Source organism: Mustela putorius, unplaced genomic scaffold (genome assembly GCF_011764305.1).
Source record: "Mustela putorius furo isolate JIRA1106 unplaced genomic scaffold, ASM1176430v1.1 tig00003909_pilon_pilon_pilon, whole genome shotgun sequence".
Taxonomy (NCBI): Eukaryota; Metazoa; Chordata; class Mammalia; order Carnivora; family Mustelidae; genus Mustela; species Mustela putorius.
The window spans coordinates 36,754,183-36,778,383 of NW_025422057.1; the positions used below are offsets into that span (position 1 = coordinate 36,754,183).

Here is a 24,201-nt window from a genome sequence, read left to right on the forward strand (position 1 = left end):
GCTAAGTTCTAGGTTGAAAGAAAGTAACAGCAAAAGTACAGTCTTCTCTCATTCTTGCTTGTTCATTTCTCCTCTTTCTTTTATTCAAGAGCATAGTGTGGAATATGCTTAAGTTACGCTTGTGTACATTGGGACTCATTCATCTTGTTTATATTTGGAGTAAGTGCATGCTTGACATCTGCATATGCTAGCTCTTTCCTCTATGTGTGCTTTCATTCCAGTAGAGCTCCTTGTTGCTCTTCTTTGAAAATGCACATTTAGCAGTGAAGCAAAGTAATTTGCACTAAAAACTTTGATGACATCCTCAGTGAAAGCATTGATGTTTCCCCCAAAACAATATATAATGCAGAAAAGAGCAGGTTATTTGTTTTTACTACAATAAAGGTTGGTTGACTATGTATCATTTAAAAAATAATGCGATTGGTGTTGAGTCTGGATTTTATTCCATCTGTATCATGGACCTTGTGTTCTGGGTATGAGGAGTCATAGAGTTAAAAAGGAAAGTCTTGGTTCTTATACATGTGGAAGCCTCCATTATATCCATGATGTGAAAGTTCTAGAGGTGAGTTCAGTGCTTTATAAGGAGGGCTCAGGTTGATATCTTTCAGGTCGTTGAGTCTTCATGATGCACTTTAGGCAGACTAGGCTTACCCCGCTGTCATAAGATTAGGACACTGGTACTCAAAGAGCTTAAGTGACTTACCTACAGTTTTGTCTGCTGGGACAGAACTGGACTGGGTTTCTAGTCTTTTTTTTTTTTTTAATGTCTTATCTTGTGTATTTGCCATTGCATGTGCACACATAATCCATTGATTCCTTCCAACACAATCTAGGTGTTTTCCTATCCTGTTATTTCTCATGTACACGTCATACTTCTGCTTGTTCTTCCATTAGTGTATATATCCACTATACATCCTCTCTCGGTGCCTTTTTATTGCAAGAAGTGACCTTGCTTCAATCTCCATCTTTGTTCTGCTCCAAGATGTAGGCACTTTGAGGAAGTTCTGTGGCCAGTTCCTGTCCCCTCAAACATAGGACCTTCTTCTCTAGAACAGCATAGTCTTACCAGACATAGGTGTTGTTTTTTTTTTTTTTTTTAATTTCCTTGGTGATGGTGTCATTGCCTTAAGGTAGGCTACTTCCTCATCTCCATAGGGTTGTCATGTCAGTGATGAGAAGTCATGGTGCCAGGGGACAGTTCTTACAGAGGCTCTCCATTCTCCCTGTCCTGTTGCTAAAATAGTCACGAGAGCGGTCACCCCCTTTCATGTACAAACAACTACACATTAAGGCCGGGAGACATGTGAATTCTCTGAGTGTTGTCCTCTGAAACTATGGATATAACTTGGGGTAGGGGTCTGTAGAAAACTGAGGACTTGCAGCAAAGACGCTAACTTATTGATGGTCTTTTTTTTTTTTTTTAAGATTTTATTTATTTATTTGACAGAGAGAGATCACAAGTAGGCAGAGACGCAGGCAGAGAGAGAGAGAGGAGGAAGCAGGCTTCCTGCTGAGCAGAGAGCCCGATGCGGGACTCGATCCCAGGACTCTGAGATCATGACCTGAGCCGAAGGCAGCAGCTTAACCCACTGAGCCACCCAGACGCCCTTATTGATGGTCTTTAATGCTCATTTAACATCTTGTGTGGCTGGTCTTGTTTAGCAGGACACTGAATCCCAGTTCTTTCTCAGTCACAGTAGAAATGCCAGCAGAACCCACGACTGTCACCAAGGGCCGAAAGTCTTGCATATTTCTTTCAGGTTGTACCCTTAAGTTTTCAACTTCAATTTAATAGAAATTAGGTCCACTAATATATAACTACGCATTCACTGAGGACAAGCATCTATCTAGGCACTTCCAAACACACAGAGATGTTGGAACACGACCCTGGTAGGCTCAGGCACAAATAACTGAAAATACAAATCAAAACGTGCCAAATATCCATCAGGTAAAAACAGACTGTAGAATAGCACGGGTGAGAGAGGGGTTTTTCTGACATAGCAGTTCAGGGCAGGATTTCTAGGGAAGTCATCCCCAGAGTCTTGAAGAATGGGTAGCATTTGGCCAGGAAGGAATGAAATAAGAAAGAGGTTTCCAGCTGCATCAGGTCTGTGCCCTTCATCTGCTACTCACTTTGTGATCACGGTGGGCAGCCCTCCTTCCTGAACCGTTAAGGGTTTAGCTGGTAGCCAGAAGGGGGTTGTGGCTAGTGGTGAAGGCCTATTATCAGAGTTTAATAGGGGAGGCTTCGAGGGACATAGCTGAGCAGAATTAAGCTCAGAGGAGAAAAATGTGAAGACACAGCGAGCATTGGAACTCGATGTCATGAACACACAGCAGCCAAGAGGACCGGAGATCCAGCCAAGGAAAGCAGCCACGAGGGTGGTTTGTCAGTGCAGAAGATCAGTGCCTGTTGTGCAATTAAGTCTTTTTTTTTTTTTCTATTTAAACTGTATACCTAAAAATTAAACCATACAGAGAGGGATGAAACTTGGGTGGCTCAGTAGATTAAGCGACTGCCTTTGGCTCAAGTCATGATTCCGGGGTCCTGCAATTGAATAAGGCTGCAAGCTCAGCGGGGAGTCTGCTTGTCCCTCTCCCTTCCTCTCTGCTCCTCCCCTGGCTCTCTCTCTCTCTCTCTCTCTCTCTTTCTCTCTTTTTCTCTTTCTAAAATAAATCTGGTTTTTTAAGATTTTATTTATTTATTTGACACAACTGCAAACACAAGCAGGGAATGCGGCAGGCAGAGGGAGAAGCAGGCTCCCCGAGGAGCAGGGAGCCTTCCACGGGGACTTGAGCCCAGGATGCTTAACCAACTGAACCACCCAGGTACTCCTAAATGAAAAAAACTTAAAAAACAACAACAACAACAACAAAAAATTAAGCCATACATCCAGATGATAAAAATTTGAATTCAGAGATGCATAAAATAGTCTTTTTCTCCTCACCTCCTGAATGCCAGTTTCACTTCCCAAAAGTTAACCTTGTTGATATTTTCTTCAGACCTTTCAAAAAAATTTTTTAGAACTTGTATCCGTATATAAAGCATATTCTTTTCATATTATACACACTGTTTTGAACTTTGTTTTTTCTTGCTTAACAGTACCTCTTGGAAACATCTCCATATCAGCACATATGGTTCTAACTCGCTGAAAAAGAACTGCTTAAAATTCCATCACAAGGATGTGAGCATAATTTATTTTACACATTTTTTGAAGGACTTTTTAAAAAAAGATTTTATTTATTTATTTGACAGAGAGAGATCACAAGTAGGCAGAGAGGCAGGCAGAGAGAGAGGAGGAAGCAGGCTCCCCACTGAGCAGAGAGAGAGTCCGATGTGGGGCTCGATCCCAGGATCCGGGGACCACGACCCGAGCCAAAGGCAGAGGGCTTAACCCACTGAGCCATCCAGGTGCCCTTTGAAGGACTTTTGTATTGTTCCCTGGCTTTTGCTTTACAAACACTGCTACTATGATGACCCAGGACACTTTAAAATCGTATTTCAGCTCTTGCCTTGTAACTGATGACACTGCCTTACATGTGAAATTTACATAAAGCTTAAAGTTGTCCAGGCTAGTAAAGCTATCCTTCTTATTTATTTTCTGTCTCTGTCGATGTGTGTTGACTACTTATTTTTTTCTTCAAGATATCTTATTAGCAAATACATTCTCTATTTTAAGAATCATATTTCATTGTGAAATTACATGATGTTCTATTTGTAAATGGACAACTTGAATTAGAGCTGACTTGAAAAAGCAATAGTTGATTTAAATGTTCAAAGAAAGCATCCAGCTGTAAGACCTATTTTTCTCTCAACCTCTTCTGGATCCAAATTAACTTAGTTGCAATAGATGTCTACAGTCCTGTGGGATTGGGAGCTCTTCTAACAACAGCTGAATTCCTGTAAGTAATAGCTAATGTTAGCAGAGTGCTTGCTCTGTGCTGGTTAATGTTGTTCCAGGCACCCTTCATTCATTAATTTGTTTAGTCCTTGGAACACAGATAGATTGGATATGTCCAAAGTCACATGGTTATCCTGAAACCAACATTTCACTGTATGTTAACTAAAATTTAAATAAAAATCAGAAGAAAACTGTACAAATAATATACATTTACTTTAATAAAAAAATTTAAGGAGCTACAAAAACAAAAAATAAAACAAAGTCACATGGTTAGTGAGTAGTAATTCTTTTAACTACTAGGCTACACTGTCCAGTGGATCACTTCTGCCATTGATGCAGTGCACAACTCCATCAACCAGAAGAAAGTCTTGACCAGTTACCAGATGTTGTCAGCATCTAGCTCTTCAGAGGCCAAAGAAGAATTCTCTAGCAGAGTAGCAAGGTAGAAACAGTAGGCATGTTGGCCCCTTGAGAGAAAGTATCTTTGAGAATACTAGATGACACTTGGGTGATATTTTGTTTTTGTTTTTTTTAAGATTTTATTTATTTATTTATTTGAAAGAGAGAGAGAGTGAGTGAGAGAGGGAGCCCAAGCTGGGGAAGGGAAGGGGAGAGGGAGGAGCAGGTTTCTTGCTGAGCAGGAGCCAGACATGGAGCTTGAACCCAGGACCCTGCGATCATGACCTGCACTGAAGGCAGGCGCTTAACCAACTGAGCTACACAGGTGTCCCGATATTTTGTTCCTCATTCTTAGGAATAGAGCCTGTCAACCCCTGCAGGATGTTAGGAGTTTTTTGCAACTGCAGCATGATCTAATGCATTATGGCTGACCCAGTTATGTTTATCAAACTGCTTATGTCCTAGATGAGGAACATGAGACCCTGAAAGATGAAGAAGCATTATCAAAATTCTCAGTTACTCCATATGAGAATCAGAGGTGAGGGCCCAGCTTTCCTGACATGTCAGATGCACACATTTTCCAAAGGACAGTAAAAATTATTTCTGGAATGAGAAGCCCACATTCTCCTGATAACATTTGTTTTCTTTAAGGCCGAGCCTATGTTTAGAAGCTATAAATCCTGAGCCTTTACCATTTCAAAAGTTCTTTTCCCTTTTGAGAACAAATAAGCAGTGATGCAGTATTATTCCTGTATTTTATGAAAGTCACGGTCAATCAGAGCATGTTTGTGGTTATTAAATTTCACCTCGGGCAGACCGGCTCCCATGTTTAGATAAGAAGCTCAGGGGTTATTTTTGAATTTTACATACCTAAAGTTTGACCGTTATGACTAGCCAAGTCAGTTAGGAAAACCGTTAAGCAGAAAACAAAACAGCAATAAAACAAGAAAGTCACGAGACAAACATAGTCACACAGATATTAAATCCCTCAGAACGATTTAGTGATGAGAAGAGACGATGATTTACAATCCCAAAATGTCATCGCCATCTGGGACCCTTTTTTCTTAGGCTGCTGCCTCTCCACCTTCTGTATTTCCCTCCTACTCATTTGTCCATCAGCTTATGAACTTCAATTCTTCACCTCTCTACTCCACCTTATCTCGCTACCCTTTCCTGAACAGCCAGCAACCAGGCTTCCTCCTCCTGTTTCCTCATTTATGTCCTTGAAGTTTCTACTCAACCTTTCTACTTCCTCACCTTCCAGTCACTTCTTTACCAATGCTAATCCTTCCTTCTTTCTTTCCTTCCCTCAATACCTTCAACCTTGAACAATAGTTAACGAGCACCCCAGTACACGAAAGGTGGTATACTGGCTATTTGGGATTAAATGCAAGATAAGACAGAGAGGGCCTTTGCTGACACAGAACAACAGTCTAATGGAGAATGCAAACGCACGCGAAGGGAATTGCCATCTGCTCATCATGTGGGAAGTGCCCCGCGTGTCATGTAAACATTTAAGAGAGGCATCAAACCCAGACTCGGGTAGTCAGGGAAGACTTCCTGGAGGAGCTGAAAGTTATCTTGAGACTAAAGGAATGAGGGAAGCTGAGAGCATCCTAGAAAAGAAGACAAATCTTTGATGCTCAGAGGTGTGGAGGAGTACGGGCGGTGTGTTGAAAGTCATGGAAAACCTTGGGTCCCACTGCAGTAAAGAATGCATAGTGGCGGGGAGCTGGGGGAGACACTAAGAAGAGCCAGCTCATGCAAGGTCTCAGGAGTCATGTTAAAAAGTCTGAAGCAGGGGTGCCTGGGTGGCTCAGTGGGTTAAAGCCTCTGCCTTCGGCCCAGGTCATGATCCCAGGGTCCTGGGATCGAGCCCCGCATCGGGCTCTCTGCTCAGCGGGGAGCCTGCTTCCTCCTCTCTCTGTGTCTGCCTCTCTGCCTTCTTGTGATCTCTGTCAAATAAATAAATAAAATATTAAAAAAAAAAAAAAAGTCTGAAGCATCAGGGTAACTCTGACCATTGATTTCAAAATGTACCCAAGGCACATGTGAGTTCTGGGAGAATGGTTGGGAGGGTTTGGGTTGTAGTTCTTAGCACTCCATACTGTCCCTTTTCCCTTTCCTATCCCCAGGACCCACAACATAACTGCAGGGCCCAGTGCAAAATGAAAACGCAGTCCTCTTTGTTCAAAAGGTAGGAAAATAAGGGCTGTTAAGAGTAGAAATTCACTGGTCTCCCTCAATTTTTCATGGAGTCCTTGATTTGCTATTCCAAGCTGTTCTTAAGAAAGAAAAATGGAAATATTAACTTACTAGCATGAACTTCCCATTCATCTTTATATCCTGCCATACTCGTTTTGAACACAAATGTGAGTATTTAACTCCTGTGTGGGACCTCTGGGGCTCGTGCGTGCCTCTGTAGTTCATTTTCACCAGAACAGGGGAAGCCGTGCGCAAAAACTCAAGTGTTTTTACTTCACATCTTGATGCATGCATTTCCTTTCTTTCTTTTTTTCAAAATTTTATTTACATTCTAGTTCACTAACATGCAGTACAATGTTGGTTTCAGGAGTAGAATTCAGGGATCCATCACTTACAACACCCTGTGCTCGTCATCACAAGTGCCCTCCTTAATGCCCATCCCCCACCCGCATCCCTCCATCAACCCTCAGTTTGCTCTGGGTCATTAAGAGTCTCTTATGGAGATCATATGATAGTTGTCTTTCCCCACTTGACTTATTTCGCTAAGCATGATACGCTCTAGTTCCATCCATGTTGTCGCAAATGGCAAGATTTCATTTCTTTTGATGGCTGCATAGTATTCCATTGTGTATATATACCACATCTTCTTGATCCATTCATCTGTTGATGGACATCTAGGTTCACAGACCTGTACCCCTGGGGATAAAAATATATGTTTATAAAAAATTAAAAATTAAAAAAAATTTAAAAAAATACATTAAAAAAAAAAAGAGTCTCTTATGGTTGGTTCCCCTCTCTCTTTTTTCTTTTTCTTTTCTTTCTTTCTTTCTTTTTTTTTTGTTTTACCCCTCCCATACGTTCATCTACTTAGTTTCTTAATTCCACATATGAGTGAAATTATATGGTATTTGCCTTTCTCTGACTGATTTATTTCACTGAGCATAATACATTCTAACTCCATCCACATGTACACACAATGGACTATTACTCAGCCATCAAAAACAATGAAATCTTGCCATCCGCAATGACGTGGATGTACGCACTTTCTATGAACATTCTGTATCTTCTGCTTACGGGTGAGTAAGGACAGACAGACAAGGAAAGGAATTGTGGATGGCCTTCCTTTTCCCCTTTCCTCTGTGCCATCATTTTCAGGGTAAGTGGTTGGCTAGTAAAATACAGTCATACCCTGAGTAGGAAAGGATACACGAACCCTCAGTCCTTTGTGTTGCTTAGAATACCATTGCCTTCTTTCTGCATTTGAAGCAAGTTTTGGGTTGAAAAAAGCATGGCCTCTCTACCCCCACACTTCCTCAGTCGTAGCTTAACTTACCCTGTGCTCGCTCTGAGTCTCACCGAACTCCAACATGTGAGACTTCCAGAGTTTGTGTCTCTAGTAATACATGTGTCGATGGCAAGGTAAAGAATCGCAAACACACATTGTGTGTGTATCTCCTCTGGTCATATGCATGCCCCGTTGTTCTTTTGGACCTTGCTTACAAAACACAAATTCGAAGATAAAATTGTTAGGAATTTTAAGTTCTGTGCTTCTGGGTACCAGATCCTGGGCCTTTGCAGAGGAGGCCCACTGGTAAAGCCGGACCTGCCTAACACAGCTGTCCTGGTTATACCTGATTCTCTTCCTTCTTCTTTTTCCCCATCACCCACCTTCACACCCAGCAGCAGCTGGAGAGGGGAGGAACAGTGGAGTGGCAGGTTGCCGTGGGCTGCTGAGGCCTGGTGAGTTAGACTGTAGTCCTCTTCCAAGAGACTGATCACTTCCTATCTCATTCCCATCAAGGCCGGATTCACCCTTGCTGTCGCTGAGTACTGAGAACTCCTGCCCTGAGTTAGGAAACTTGCTGATCTGTAGAACATTCATTTCAAGTTGTACAGTGGTGCAAACTATCGCTCCTGAATTGCTTATGTCTTTTTATCCTAAGTAATTAACCATTTTTCAACATAAAGTTTCTCTGCCTCTATATGTCTGCCTCTCTCTAGAGTGGTCATTTATAATCTCACCATTCACATATAGTGACTGAGTACTTTTTGGTCTTATATGCTTTGGCCTTTTTCTATTTATATGAACTACGTTCATTTGTTTTTTAACCAAAATAAGCCTTATTATATAAGCTACTTTGTAACTTACTTTTTTACTTAAGACTGTCCTGTGAATTTATTCTGAGATCAATAAATACACACCAAATCATCCTAACACCTAAAAATATTTCATTTTATTGATAAGTTTAAATTTATTTGGCTGGTCCCCTATTGATGGGCAAATAGGTTCGTTTGTCTTATCCTTTAGATGGTCCAATAGCTTTGACTACCCACCTACAGTGGTCCAGCAATGTACCACCGAAAACCATTAAAGCTTACGGACATTCAAATAGCGGACCCAGAGCTTGAAGCTGTGGTTTAGATCCATGTTCATTCACGTTTTTTTCTATAAAATGCTTGCATTGTTTTTTTCAGATGTATTTCAATTTTTTTTGTGGAGTTCCAGACATACTTCACTCAGGATTACGCCCAAACGGCTTGGATCCATTCCATTATAGATTGCGTGACCATGCTCTGTGGTGAGTATCCCTTGCCAGGGATAGACTGGTGACTTGAACTGTACCTGACAGTGACCTTCCACTGATTTTGCTTACCCATTTTTTTCTGAGTAGGAAGGATTTGCTAAAAATTGGCTAAGACTATACAAAAAGAGAAGACCAATCCTACTTTCAGCCAAACCCAACCAGACATGCTCTTGGAATTAATGGTCTTGGCTGATGGTAGATGAAACAGGCAGTTAATATTCTCAGAAAGACACATATTATTTGGTTCTCCCGTAATGAGATAGGATGCTGGGCATCACAGGACTCCTCCTGATTTGGGAAGCAGTTAAACATGCAGTGTATGTTTGGCTTCTCTCTTCTAAATGCTATGGTCCCCTCGTTCTCCAGTCACGTAAACAGCCATCGGATAGCACTGTGAGCCATTTCTATGCCGTCTTCTTAAATGAGGGCCAGCAATATGTGCATGACAGCTCAAGTCTTATTTTCATTCTGTTTCCTTCCCAGAGATTCATAATTTGGCTAGTGGATTTCATTTTTCATGCATAAACATTTATTCTTAGGAAAGTATGAGGGAAGGATAGGATGGTGAAGTCATGAGAGAAGTGTACTCACCATGGTTAAAATTTCATTCAAGAGACCCCCAAGGGTACAAATAGGGTCTATAGAGTGTTCTCAGAACTCATGGACTCTTTCAATCCACCGGTATGATAGAGGAGAACTAACCTTGAGATTTTTCTTTTTGAACATTTTAAACCAAAGTTATTATGTTAATGTCTTAGAGAGTGTCTGAGATTGGGTCAAGCCGAAATGATCTATTTGTAGTCTAGGCTCATTTAAACGTTTCATTTATTTATTTATTTTTTAAATTTTATTTACTTATTTATTTGACAGAGAGAGAGAGAGGGATCACAAGCAGAGTGGCAGGCAGAGGGGGAGGAGGCAACAGGCTTCCCACTAAGCAGAGAGCCCGATGAGGGGCTGGATCGCAGGACCCTGAGATCATGACCTGAGCCAAAGGCAGAGGCTTAGCCCATTGAGCCACCCAGGCGCCCCTAAACATTTCATTTAAATGAATCTTTAGTTTTAAAAAAGGAAAAACTACTGTTAATCTTCAGGCCATGTCATGGTGGCAAAAGGGAAATACTATGTTATTTAATAACTCACAAATAACATCAACTGATTCCATTCTAGGTACTGATTCATACTTATTTTTTATGGGAAAAAATGTACATACACAGGAATCAGTTGAATCGTACAGAAATGTATTTCCTTTGTTGGGAGGAATTTGGGAACAATTCTAGGACTAAAAAGTTTCATGAGAAGGCTAAGTTGGCTCTGGCTACTGATAGCACTGGAAGGTCTTAAGGGATAAAAAAATAATATCTTTGTATTTTCTAGCCTGTTTTTTTTTAATCAGACAGTCCCTTTGTTTTCAGGGTCATGTTATTAGTCACAGCCTTTATATGAACATGCCAAATGAGCCATGTTTATCTTTCTCAGAGGATACAGGTGACTCATTTCCCTCACCGTTATCCTTTGGAGAATATTTATAATCCCCAGAAGAGGAATAAATGACCTTCAGTGACCAACACCATCACAGTGACTATGTGATCAAGCAGGGTTGTGTTAGATGCAGCATTTTTAAATTCAAGGGCTTGAGGCCTTGCAAGCCGTCCGACCTGTTGTAGCCAGTTGTCATGTACACACCTGCTCACCGTACAACATTGGTGAAGTTTCAGGACATGGACGAAAACTGTGGAGTCAAGTATAGGGCACTCCCTGGGGTGTGGGGCGCTTTGCCCTAGGATAAACAGGGAAGTAAACATTTTTCATCGAATTTGGTCTGAATTTTGTCACTTTCTGATAGACTTAGATATAGTCTCAGGAGGGTCACTCCTTCCTGTCTTCTAGAGGTTCTATCTACAGCCAGCAACTGTGTTAACTTGACAGGAGACATCAGGCTGATGACTGGTTCCGTCATGTACATTGGAGTCAGGCTCCGGTTTCAGCTTGACCAATACAAAATTATACTCCCCAAATACCCAGAGAACTTGCTCTTCTGATCTTGTTAGTAAGAACACTGGTACCAGCTTGTTCCACAGAAAGAATTTACGTGCTGCCCCTCCCCCCACCTCCCTTGCCGTCAGTCTAGAAGGCCCAAAGAGACAGAGTAAGAGGGTGAAAAAACCCTGCCCTTGGTGTCAGGTGCCCCAAGCAGTGCTTCTTGGTGATCTTGGACATGTCATATTCCCCTAAACTTCTATTTCTCTGCAGTCTGTTCCAGCTTTAATTAATATTCTATAAACCTGGCAGTGGGCACAGTTCTGACACATTGTTAAACCTCTACAAAGTAGAGGGAGGCCAACCAAAATATCACCGTGGACGTGAAGCATTTGATTTCTCATCCACAGAGTTTCCTAAAGCCTAAAAACAGTACCAGATTGTGAAATGTGTCTGTGGTCTCTTTCCCTGGCCTTCCCTGCCTAGCACTGCCAGCCACAGTGTCCACTTTCCTTCCCTGCCAGCTGACTGCCGTAATTATTGCTATTGGTGCATGATCAAAACCATATAAAACATACAAGGTACATCCCAGTCCAGGTGATAACTAATTTAAATAAGGAGCTGATTCACTGTTCAAAAAGCACCCCAGAGCCCTGGGATTATAACGGTAAGAGAATGAAGTGAGGGGGCCGCGAAAAGCAAGTCAGCAGACCCTGTCCTAATTCCAGCTTTGCTACCTGTTCTCTGTGTGACTATGGACAAGTCGTTTCCTCTTTCCTCAGTGACCGAATCCATAGAATGAGCAGGACAGGCTTGATGCTGTAAAGGCCCATCATTCTCGGCTTTGCCGATGCAACACCACAGTCTTCTCGCAGTACCCTCAAGGCCCTTCTGTTAAACCCATTTATTATTGCTTTTGAAGCGCCGCTTGGGAGTGTTGTCAGTAACCACTTATCCTGCCAAGTGGGAATCATGCTGGGTGGCTTGCTGGCCTCTACTGGTCTCATCCTGGGCTCATTCGCCACCAATCTGAAGCATCTCTACCTCACTCTGGGAGTTCTGACAGGTAAGGGCACTTGGTACCCCTTATCTCGCCCCATCCCCATTCAATTTTTGTTAAGCACATCCACAGAACTGTAATCCATAAAATATTCATCTTGCTAGATGCACCGTTTAGCTGACCTTGTTTATGCTTACCTAACCTAGCAGTTAAAAGAGCTGGAAATCCAGCTGATTGTACTGCTGTACTGAAAATGTACCAGCTGCATGATAAAAGTAACTGCTGGCTTCCCCTTGGGCAGCAGAGCATGGTGAGATTCAGTACTCGGAAGCAATGAGTGATTAGCCAGGGCAACATATATTTTCAGCAGTGACCATTCTCCCAACATCTTTGCCAAGAACTAAAAATACTACCTCTGACGACCTGAGTCGGCCCTGCTTTATAGTGAAGATCACTGTCCAGTAAGTGGGGGTTTCTCTCAATGTCATGGAAGTACACTTTAGAGAATTACAATGAACCCTGCAGGAAGAAAAGAAATCCATGTGCATCCATAAATCAGATGCTAAGGGGACTGCTTGGCATCAAGGTGGGATCAGTTGGTGGCACTGGAGTGGCAATATGCCCCATCACTCAGAGCGACTTGGATTAGCACTAACTCACAGTCTGCACACCGTGCCATAGCAGGTAGCGTGATCTGGCCAATAAAAGCCATAATCTCATAGTGATTTTATAAATCTGGCTCTGTCGGCTAAGAAAATGTGTCTAAAAGGCCCAGCTGCTAGGGTGTCCAGGCATCTCAGTTTATCAAGGAGGGCCCTGGTCGTAGCACTGAAAACCTCATCTCCAGGAAACCTACCAGTCCCGGCAAATCAGGATCATTGGTCACCCTGCAGTACGGATGGAAAAGGGAGCTGACGGTGGTTCTGTTTTTCCATTTGGATGCCATGAATTCCCAGGGGTTGACTCCCTTTTAGAATTTCTTGACTTAAAAGGAATTGAAGCTGAAAACCTTTCAGAGGCTTTCCCCTGACTTTAAGGACTATTTTCTTTTTTTTTTTTAAAGATTTTATTTATTTATTTGACAGAGATCACAAGTAGGCAGAGGCAGGCAGAGAGAGAGAGAGAGAGAGAGAGAGAGAGAGGAGGAAGCAGGCTCCCTGCTGAGCAGAGAGCCCGATGCGGGGCTCGATCCCAGGACCCCGGGATCATGACCTGAGCCGAAGGCAGAGGCTTTAACCCACTGAGCCACCCAGGCGCCCCTAAGGACTATTTTCAAGTTACTCTGTCTATATGCAAAATCCGTGTATAAAGCTGGCATGACGTTTCCCAATCATGTGAAATTACCCTGGAATTTCACGGGGCCGTATATGCTTTTGAAACCCAAATTCCAGAGTAGTCCTGACGATCAGAGTTGTGTTTTCATAGGCCATGAAAAGTTGAGTTAATTCTCTGGATAACTTAAGATAAAAAGATTCGTTGATGGGGAGAATAAGTTTCTCTAGGTCAGCATTATCCTGATTTTCTAGTTAATTCAAATTCAGTTTTAAAGTTCTTCATTGCATTTTAAGAAGCCATATCCCTTGAGGGTTTCTTCCCAAGAAGAAAGTCATATATATGCTGTATTTTCCCAACTGTGGATGACTGGTTGGGGGAGACTCCCCTGAAGCTTGGTGTAGAAAATAGTTTTCAGAGGGTTTGACAGAAAGCCAGATTCTCCTTCATCCAAATAAATTTATTCTGAAATGTTTTCTTTCATTGGCTGTTCATGGCGTGCCAGCACTCATGGACTTCTCCCCATCCTTAGGTCTTGGATTTGCACTCTGTTATTCTCCAGCGATTGCCATGGTCGGCAAGTATTTCAGCAGACGGAAAGCCCTGGCTTACGGGATCGCCATGTCCGGAAGCGGCATCGGCACCTTCATTCTGGCCCCAGTGGTTCAGCTCCTTATCGAACAGTTTTCCTGGCGGGGAGCCTTACTCATCCTCGGGGGCTTCGTTCTGAATCTCTGTGTTTGCGGTGCCTTGATGCGGCCCATTACCCTGAAAGAGGAACAGATGACTCCAGAGCGGAACCCCATCAGTAGAACTCAGAAACAAGACTTCAAGCGAGTGGCTCCCTGTTCCACTTTGACTAAAAAATGGGTGCAGACCTGCCTCTGTTGCTCTTTGCAGCAGGAATACAGTTTTTTACTGATGTCAGACTTTGTCGTGTTAGCCATCTCTGTTCTCTTTATGGCTTATGGCTGCAGTCCTCTCTTTGTGTACTTGGTACCTTACGCTGTGAGTGTTGGAGTGAGTCACCAGCAAGCCGCTTTCCTTATGTCCATACTCGGGGTGATTGACATTGTTGGCAATATCACATTCGGATGGCTAACTGACAGAAGGTAAAATCCTTTGAGACCACAGCTGGTTCCCTACCAGGGGGAAGTTTTCCATATCTGAAAGCAACTCCCTTGCTTGTTCTTCCAGTGAGAGGTCGGCAAACATTTTCTGTAAAGGGCTAGAGAGTAAACATTTTTGGCTCTGTGGGTCATGTGATCACAGTTATTCAACTCTGCTATCATAGCACAAGCCAGCTGTAGACCCTATACAGACAAATGCAAGTGAGGGTGCACCAGTAGGATTTTACTTATGGATACTTAAATTTTTAAATAATTTTTTTAAAGATTTTATTTATTTGACAGACAGATCACAAGTAGGCAGAGAGGCAGGCAGAGAGAGAAAAGGGGAAGCAGGCTCTCTGCTCAGCAGGGAGCCTGATGCAGGGCTCTATCCCAGGACCTGAGTGGAAGTCAGAGGCTTAACCCGATGAGCCTCCCAGGTGCCCCCGGATACTGAACTTTTAATTTCTCATATAATTTTTATGTATCAAAATAATCGTGTTCTTTTTATTTTTTTCCAGCCCACTCAAAAATAGAAAACCATTCTTAGTTCATAGAGAGTGCAAAAACCAGGTAGTGGGGTGGATTTGGCCATAGTTGCCCAAACGCTGTTCTAGATGGTTTGGGAGAGTGGATAAGTCTAAGTGGCCGAAACCTGTAGTAACTACAAGTTCTGGTGACAGATTTAATTTCATCCCAAGTCAAGTCTGTCCTCAGGCTGGGTGTTGTGGTTTTAGTTATTTTTTAATGACCCCAGAGGCTGGCTGGCAATGGAGAGAGGAGCAGAACTCAGTCCAGGCAGAAAGACCGGGGCAATAATCATGCATGATCTCTAGGCACATATTTGTGTTTGACAATTCAAAGAGCAAATACTTTCATTATAATTTTAAGTTTGGGAATCACAGTTGTCAGAAATCCACTAAGTGGTTTCTTCAGCTAATGCTTATCTGCTAGGATTGAAGAGAGCAAGGTCCTCCTCTTCTCCTAAACGGACTCTTCACACTTGAGCTATGAAGTGGGAGAGCAATGATCCTGTATTATGTCTTTGGTAATTAACCAGGGCTCCACTGCCGTTCTCCCGGGCTATGAATATTTAAAATTAATTCCAAAAATGTAGTGGGTAAGGAAAAGAGCAGAGAGCAGGGGCATATGCCTGGACAATCAACTCAACAAAGAAGTAGCCCAGTGTAGGTTTGATAGAGGTGTATGAAGTCGGAGATACGTGAGACATAAGTTCCTGCACTGACTCTGCCCCCTTATTATCCCTGTGAGCTAGGGAAAATCACTAACCCTCAGATCCTTAAGGGTCTTCATCGGCAAAACAGGCCAGTGCAATATTTTTCTATTAACCCTTAGCATTTTGTGAGATGGTAGGTTGAAAACTGTTTGTAAAGTATAAACTGCTGGTGCTGATATTATACTGAGTCTTTGTAATAATGATGGTATCAATGCCATTTGGTAACAATGATGAGTTTGGAGCTAGAGAGGGAAAGTGTAATGGAAGTACCACTGGGGAGGGCTCGAAATAAGACTTGGTCCTCGTACAAGACCTTCATAGTCTTTGGTAAAGCATTTTAATGTCTTCATATGCTAGCTTCTCCCTTTTATATGCTGGGGTTTTAAAAATATTTTATTTATTCATTTGACAGAGAGACACAGTGAGAGGGAAAACAAGCAAGGGGAGAGGAAGAGGGGAAAGGTCCCGATGCAGGGCTTGATCCCAGGACCCAGGGATCATGACTTGAGCCAAAGGCAGACTCCTGACCAACTGAGCCACCTAGGAGCCCAGGTGCCCCTATGCTGGGTTTTTGAGCATATATGACATACCACATACCAGTGGATATCCTATTTGAAAACATCTAGTAGGATAGGCTACTAGGAAATGTTAGCTTCCTGATACTGTACCTGTTATTTTAGAACTATCCTTAGAGTAACCCTAACAAGATTGGTAACAGTCCCATTTTATAGCTAAAGAAATTGAGATTAGAAGTGAGCCATTAGGAGGTATAGAGTTGGATTCAAAATTCCCATCTTTCTAACTTCAGAGGGTATGCTACTTTCTGCCATACCATGTTTCCTGGGAAGATGCATTCTGTGTCTCCGTATACCAGAAAGAATGATAGGCAGACAACATAGATAACCATGGGAAGCCTTCTCTATAAGTAACAACGATGCTTATTGCTGGGGGCGGGGGGCATGGTTCTAAAGCTCTCGGATAGAACCCGTGCATACTACCCTCATTCTCGATCTTCAAATCCACAGGTGCCTGAAGAATTACCGGTATGTCTGCTACCTCTTTGCCGTGGGACTAGATGGGCTCTGCTATCTCTGCCTCCCAATGCTTCAGAGCTTTCCCCTGCTCGTGCCTTTCTCTTGTACCTTTGGCTACTTTGATGGTGCCTACGTGACTCTGATCCCTGTAGTGACTGCAGAAATAGTGGGGACCACTTCTTTATCCTCAGCGCTCGGTGTGGTATACTTCCTTCATGCAGTGCCATACCTGGTGAGCCCGCCCATTGCAGGTAAGTTTCCGGAGAGATCCCCCAACCACCTCTTCTGTTTGTCATACCAATGTGAAAACAGTGAACTCATGCATAGACAATGAGGATTAGAAAATAAGTTGGGAAGAGTGAAAGAGAAAGGGATTCAAGAACCATCAGAATATCATGGTCTTACTTATATCCTTGTTTTATAACTTTCTTCCAGCCAATGGAGACCTTAGCCTACTTGAAAAGAAAAAATCCAAAATTAGGGTCCTGATTCCCTTCTACACTAATGACGGGAGTAATGGAATGGAGCAGCTGTTCAAAACTTGTAAACAAGTCAGGCACATGTAGAGGGAAGTTTAGAGGGAGTACAGGGTTCCACTTGGGGATAGCAGGCAGTGAGGCTGAAATGGTAAGTGAGCATGTCACAGTGGAGTGCCTGGAGTGCCAGCCAAAGGAGCCAAAAGGGCCCTATATTCTTCAGAGACTCTGGATAATATTATGGGTTTTGTGTAAAGGGGTAATATGGTAGAGAGTATATTTTAGAAACTGGGACCTAGCAATTGACCTGGTAATTAGGGGAGGAGCAGTTAGGATTCCATTCTAATAGTTCAGAATCAAACTGATAGAGACCTACACTTGGGCTGCTGCAGCAGAAATAGAAATGAGCTCTTAGGGCAAAGAGGAAGTATTGGGGGGAAAAATCAACTGAATTTAGCATGTGGGAGTGAGGGAGGAGAAAACACAAAAGATAACTTAGAAAATAATGGCATGGTTGAAAGAAATAAGGAAGCTGGAAAAAAATGGCTTTGCCAGAAAAAACAATGAATTAAAAGTTTAGAAATATTCAGATATCTGAAATACCCAATAAAATGTCCAACAGAGCTGTTTAAAGATGAAATCTGAGCTTTAGAGGGAGGCCAGATTTGGATTTAAAGATTTGGGGATTATCAGATTAAGCATCTAGAATGGTTTGTGAACCGTCAAATGCTATAGAAATTTAAAGCATGATTGAACAAGTGATTTGACAACTATTTATTGCTTGCGTGCACCAGCATTTCTGTTGGCACTACTATGGCAGCAAACAGGTCAGAGTCCCTCCCTCCTTCCCGGAGAATGTGGTCTAGACCAGTGTCTCTCAAAATGGAAGTTCTGGGACCCCCTGCGTCCAAACCCCTTGGGGCCCTTGTAACAAAACACAGATTCCTTGATCCTCCTTTGTGATCTGAATCTTTCCAGGAATCTACATTCTGAATCAGCTTTCTTGTAAAGCTCACGCACAGTAAAGATTGAGAATAATTGGTTCTTTTTTTATTTTTTTGTTTTTTATTTTTTATTTTTTTTAAAAATATTTTATTTATTTTATTTGACAGAGAGAGAGATCACAAGTAGGCAGAGAGGCAGGCAGAGACAGAGGGGGAAACAGGCTCCCTGCTGAGCAGAGAGCCCAATGTGGGGCTCGATCCCAGGACACTGAGATCATGACCTGAGCCGAAGGCCGCGGCTTAAGTGACTGAACCACCCAGGCACCCCAGTTGGTTCTTTTTTTAAAAGAGCTTTTTAATTTATTAGAGAGTGAGTGCGCAAGCCCAAGAATAGGGTGAGGGGCAGGAGGAGAAGCAGACTCCCCACTGAGCAGGGAACCTGATGCGGAGCTTGATCCTGGGACTCCTGGATCTTGACCTGTACCAAAGGTGGCCCCTTAACCTACTGAGCCATCCAGGTGCCCCGCAAATAATTGGTTCTGATTTTATCACCTGCCTAAACTAAAACTAAGAGAGTGAAGGTCTCTGAAAATAGGCAAAAAAGAAACGAGCCAAACATGTGCTTAGAAGAAAGGAAGGGAATTTTTGAAGAAGGCAGGATTTCTGCTTTAACTGATATTGTGAATAAAAAGTTTTGAATTATTTCCAAACTCTAGTGATTGCTAAAGAAGCACACTGGGGGGCAATCTGGTTGCTTCAGAGCTGTGGATAAAATATCCTGGTCAGTTTAAACTGGTGATATTGGGCTACATGTTTAATGCTTCATTTTGGGAAGTGCCCCAAAATGTTTTTTTGGGGGTCATTTTGGGGGCAGTTTCCCAAAGTGTCCCCACATCCTCCCTCCATAGCCAATTTTTGTGTTCACCAACCTTTAGGAGCAGTATAATTCTGTAATTCTTTTAAAAAGTCACAGTGCATCAATGAAATTGGAATTCCTAGATCTTTTTTCAATCTGTGGCCTTCCTTTGGCAAATCAGACATTATACTTATTGTCAGGCATTGGAGAATCTTACCATTTATTTAATTACCTTTAAAATGACAACTCAGTCTCTTCTGTTTGGTGCTACCGAAATATATGCATAAGTAAATCCCACAATAACTAAAATATTTGAGATACTGTGAATTGTAGGAAACTTTGTGGGGCTTATAACAATTTCTCCATAACATTTTTTAAAAGATTATTTATTTATTTGACAGAGAGAGATCACAAGTAGGCAGAGAGGCAGGCAGAGAGAGGGGGAAGCAGGCTGCCCGCCTAACAGAGAGCCCGATACAGGGCTTGATCCCAGGACCCTGGGATCTTGACCTGAGCTGAAGGCAGAGGCTTTAACCAACTGAACCACCCAGGCGCCCCTCGACATAACATTTTTGACTAATGAATTGAAGTGGGTGAAAGGTAAAATCATATGCCTTCCCAGTGGATTTAAGTTTAGAGACACTTTTTAAAAAGATTTGTTTTATTTATTTTAGAAAGAGAGAGAGAGAACATGAGAGGAAGGAGGGGGAGAGGGAGAGAATCTTCAAGAAGACTCCTCACTGAGTGCAGAGCCTGATGTGGGGCTTACCCCCACGACCCTGAGATTGTGACCTGACAAAACCAACTGAGTCACCCAGGCACCCCAATTTAGAGGAATTTTTTTTTAAACTTTTTAATCAGAAAATAATTGCCTGCCGAGGTCTAATTTGACCCCATTGATTCTCTGATCCTTGTGGCCCATGTTTTGCATATCATATACCTTGGTCCTCCTCAAAATTTTGAGGTGGAATAGCTATTGATATTAATTTGTTGCAAGAAGAAATAAAGGGGGAAAGAAAAACCCATGATTGCAAAATGATGCCCGGTGATACGAGGTGCAGTTTGCATTGGCAACTTCTATGGTGGCCCAAAGGTCTGATTTCAAACTGCCCAGGGTACAGTGACTGGATCCAACTGAAAATTTGAATTCTGCTTTATCCAGAAGCATGTTATGTTACTCAGGATAGACAGTATGTGGGTACTGGGAATACTACTAACATTCGGTACAATTATACAACAAACATAAATGATCCCAACTCAGTAATTTGAATGACACTATTTTTTTTAAAGATTTTTAAAGATTTTAAAGATTTTTTAAAGATCTTTTTAAAGATTTTTTAAAAGATTTTTTTATTTGACAGAGAGAGATCACAAGTAGGCAGAGAGGCAGGCAGAGAGAGAGGAAGGGAAGCAAGCTTCCCGCTGAGCAGAGAGCCCAATGTGGGGCTCGATCTGAGGACCCTGGGATCATGACCTGAGCCGAAGGCAGAGGCTTAAACCACTGAGCCACCCAGGCACCCCTGAATGACACTATTTTTATCTTTTCTTCCATACTTGCTGGTATTAATAATAATATTTGTTGTGTGATCTCTAAGAATGGGACACTGCTCCAAGTACTTTACAGAACAACAATCTGTTTTATGTGTTTTCCTAGAAAACAGAATGCAGTTTTCATTTGCTGCACAATATTTTTAGATCGGCTTTGTGTGTCAAAACTATGATGGTGGTGCTAGCAACCTAGTGTTTCTTATCATTAGAAAGCATTAGATTTTGGAGCATGTAAATAATTGGATTTTACACTCAACAATGTAATTTTGTGGTTGCTTATTACAGGATGGCTTGTCGATACAACTAGCAGCTACACGGCGGCATTTCTTCTCTGTGGATTTTCAATGATATTCAGTTCTGTGTTGCTTGGCTTTGCTAGACTCGTAAAGAAGAGGAAAAAAGCCCAGCTGCAGTTCCTTGCCAAGGAATCGGATCCCAAGCTGCAGCTATGGACCAATAGATCGGTGGCTTACTCTGTAGCAAGAGAGTTAGATCACAAAGATGATCAGTGTGTGGCTCTGACAGTGCCTGGTTCCAACCCCACATGACCCATGGCCTTGAGCCTGGGAATCTTCAGGGCTGAGAGAGGTGGGACCACTGGACTGCACGTGTCTCTGAAACATTTAATTTTGGCAGAGACATTGCCTTCCGAGGAAATTACTGTTATTATTTTATTAACGTTTATAGGGGAAATACCAAATAACAAAGCAAGTTGGACTGGCTCAGAGTTTCCTCATTTGAGATTTGTATTCACAGTCGAACTTGTACCTTTCAGGCAATGAGCATCACTCTATGGAGAATGTTAGGACGGAGCTGCTATAATTCGCTGTAACTGGGGGTAATTTCGAAGCATGACCAAAGCAGATGACATTGGAAAGCTTTGTTGCCAACTCTGCCCCTCTGTCTGACTCCCTCAGAATGGAAACGGAAACAATGGCATGTTAGATGTGCTCACTTGATGCTTTCTTGGAGAAAGGGGTCTGTATAAATCACTGCCTTTTGCAGAATCTAAAGCGTTCTTCAACAACTCCGTGTAAAGCCCTAGTGAGAAACTCTACTAGAGAAAGAGTTGACATCTTCACCTCCCACCTCCACAGAAGGCTTCTTCCTAAGGCTGAGCCCCTCCCCTCTGATTAGGCACCCACATCTGTTAATATAATACTGAATTTAACAGAATACAGCAAGTCACAAGGGTGATTTCTAAAATCTTACCTGACATGTTAATACCAACACTTCTCTCCCCCCTTTTTTCTTTAGAAACAAAGCTTTTATTTGAATTGTACACACAGTCCTGCCAGGAACTGAAAGTGTTGGCAGAATTCCAGCTGGGCAGGAATTGAATTCTTGAATCAGCAGGTCTCTGATGGGAGGTTTTTTTTTTTCAGATCAGACATTTCGGTTCATCATTACCCAAAACAGAAACTTGGGAGGTTAGCCTGAAAAATATTCTAAAGGTGAGATTCCTTTCTCCCTGGATTAAGTTTTTATCTTTTTATGGATAATCATTAGAAACTTGATTCTAACTTGGGCCTCTTCACCTGAGTGAGAGAGAAGGCTTTAGGGATTCGGCTGAGCATCCCAGTGCTCATTAATTAGAGCTTTGGTCGGGGGAGAGGGAAGAGAAGCTTAAGAAGGCTAATGCTGTGACACTTTATAGTTCATAGAACTTGTTTATGTACCTTTGCTCATTGGATTAGAATAATTTACTCATTCTCAAGTACTCTGTTTTCCTACAGTTTGGAGTAATTTCTGACTTTTCAGAGGGAGGACGTGGGAAAGAAGAGAAAGGCCAGATCTGCTGGCTTGTCTCCAACCATTTGCACCCCCAAATTGTGTCATACCTGTAAATTAGAAGCAAGTTACACCGTTGAAGGGGGATTTTAACTATGGAAAAATTTAAAATCTGAGCCTCAAAGAAATATTTTGACCCCGAAGTCCATTTTATCCATTGTCCCTCCAGAGGCCTGCACTGAGGAAGATCTTAGGTTGACTAGGCATGTTCAGCAAGTCTTTGCCTATAACTGGATTACATCATGAAATTACATATTAATACATTGCTTTCAGAATGAAATACTGCCTTGATTTAATGGAAGAAAGCTGTAGTATTTCATAGTTGTTTTCCAAAGATAAATTTGAATGTTGCCTGTTATCTGTTTTACTTAGTTTAAGGCTGTAGTTTTGTTTTGTTTTTTTTTTAAAGATTTTATTTATTTACTTGACAGAGAGAGATCACAAGTAGGCAGAGAGGCAGGCAGAGAAAGATGAGGAAGCAGGCTCCCTGCCGAGCAGAGAGCCCGATGCGGGGCTCGATTCCAGGACCCTGAGATCACGACCCGAGCCGAAGGCAGCGGCTTAACCCACTGAGCCACCCAGGTGCCCCAAGACTGTAGTTTTGAACCCATTTACTTTGTCACTTGCAATTTAAAAACAAGATTTGGAAAATATCTGTAAAAAAGTCAAAGTTAAATGAACTTATGTGTGTTTGGAGTACCACTTTACACTAAATGTCATTTCTTGAATCTTCAAGCCTAAAGATTTTTTGAAATATAGTTATAAATATTCTTATACATATTTTTTTCCTGGTGATCACAGTAAAATTTTGTTTATCCAGCTCTGCAATATAATTTCTCTAAAGTATTATAAGTATTCATGAAAAATGAGTATAGAAACCAGAGTTTTTAAAATTTTATATAAAATAATTCAGATATTTTACTTTATACATGCATAAATTTATATTTTAATTCCCTTTTGGAGCAACATTTTTAGAAAACCAGCAAGGAAAATGTAGATTTTTAGAGTCTATCATTGTCTAACTTCACAAAATGTTACTGTTAAGGTTCCATGTGCCTATACTGTTTATTTCAAAAGGGAGGAATTTGTGGAATGAGGTATTTTGTGGAATCAAGAACAAGATTGTGGTGTGATGATTCAACATCTTAAATATTACTTTATATCACTTCAAGTTCTACTTTGAAATTGATAGAAAAGCAAAGAAACTAACCTATAGATACATTGTACCATTGGGCCTTCTTTTCAGATTGAGATTTTACTAATAGATCGGATATTTATGCTAATATTTTCTTATTTCAAAAGCATAATAAAGTGAATTTATATTTGTGTTTGGAAAAATATATATTTTTTCCTGTACATGGGCTTGGATTGAATGGTGAATGGGCTTGTCTGAATTATGCTAAAATGTAGCTAGCATATAAAGATGTGGTAAACAATCAAATAATTTACAAAAGCCAAACCCATTTATTGAGTACTTCCAATGCATTAGCTACTGTGCTAAGTACTTCCTACATATTGTCTTATTTAATTCCCATAATAACCTATATTATCACCATTTGATAAATGTGGAAACTGAGGCATCAAGTGGCCACTGCATTCCTCTGGCTCCAGTGAAATCCTATAAAGCTAGGAAGCTGTGTGTGGCTGGAACCTGCCTTGGGTTTTCTTCTTATGTGTGTTCAAAAAGCCATTTGGAAACAGACCCTCCTTTGGAAAGATAAAATCCTTCAGATTATGCTTCCTCTCCCAGTTCGTATAAATGGGAAGATTCTAGAATGGAAATTTCTAAGAGTTTTCCCAAGAGTCTGGTTTTATCAAGACCATCACTTCCAGCTAAGTGGTTTAATTTGCTTTTTATTGATC

The 24,201-nt window shown here is 41.7% G+C and overlaps 1 protein-coding gene across 3 annotated transcripts in view; it reads left to right on the forward strand.

Moving 5' to 3' along the window:
- The window catches only part of SLC16A12 (solute carrier family 16 member 12), a 75,089-nt gene extending 52,276 nt beyond the window's left edge, over positions 1-22,813 (forward strand). For all 3 annotated transcript variants that reach the window (XM_013054759.2, XM_013054760.2, XM_013054758.2), the window contains 5 exons: positions 8,982-9,085; positions 11,994-12,137; positions 13,876-14,455; positions 16,715-16,974; positions 20,833-22,813. In XM_013054759.2, coding sequence (XP_012910213.1) covers positions 8,982-9,085; positions 11,994-12,137; positions 13,876-14,455; positions 16,715-16,974; positions 20,833-21,095 — 1,351 coding nt within the window. In that variant the 3' untranslated portion in view covers positions 21,096-22,813. The remainder of the gene's footprint in view (positions 1-8,981; positions 9,086-11,993; positions 12,138-13,875; positions 14,456-16,714; positions 16,975-20,832) is intronic.
- The last annotated feature ends 1,388 nt before the right edge of the window (positions 22,814-24,201 follow it).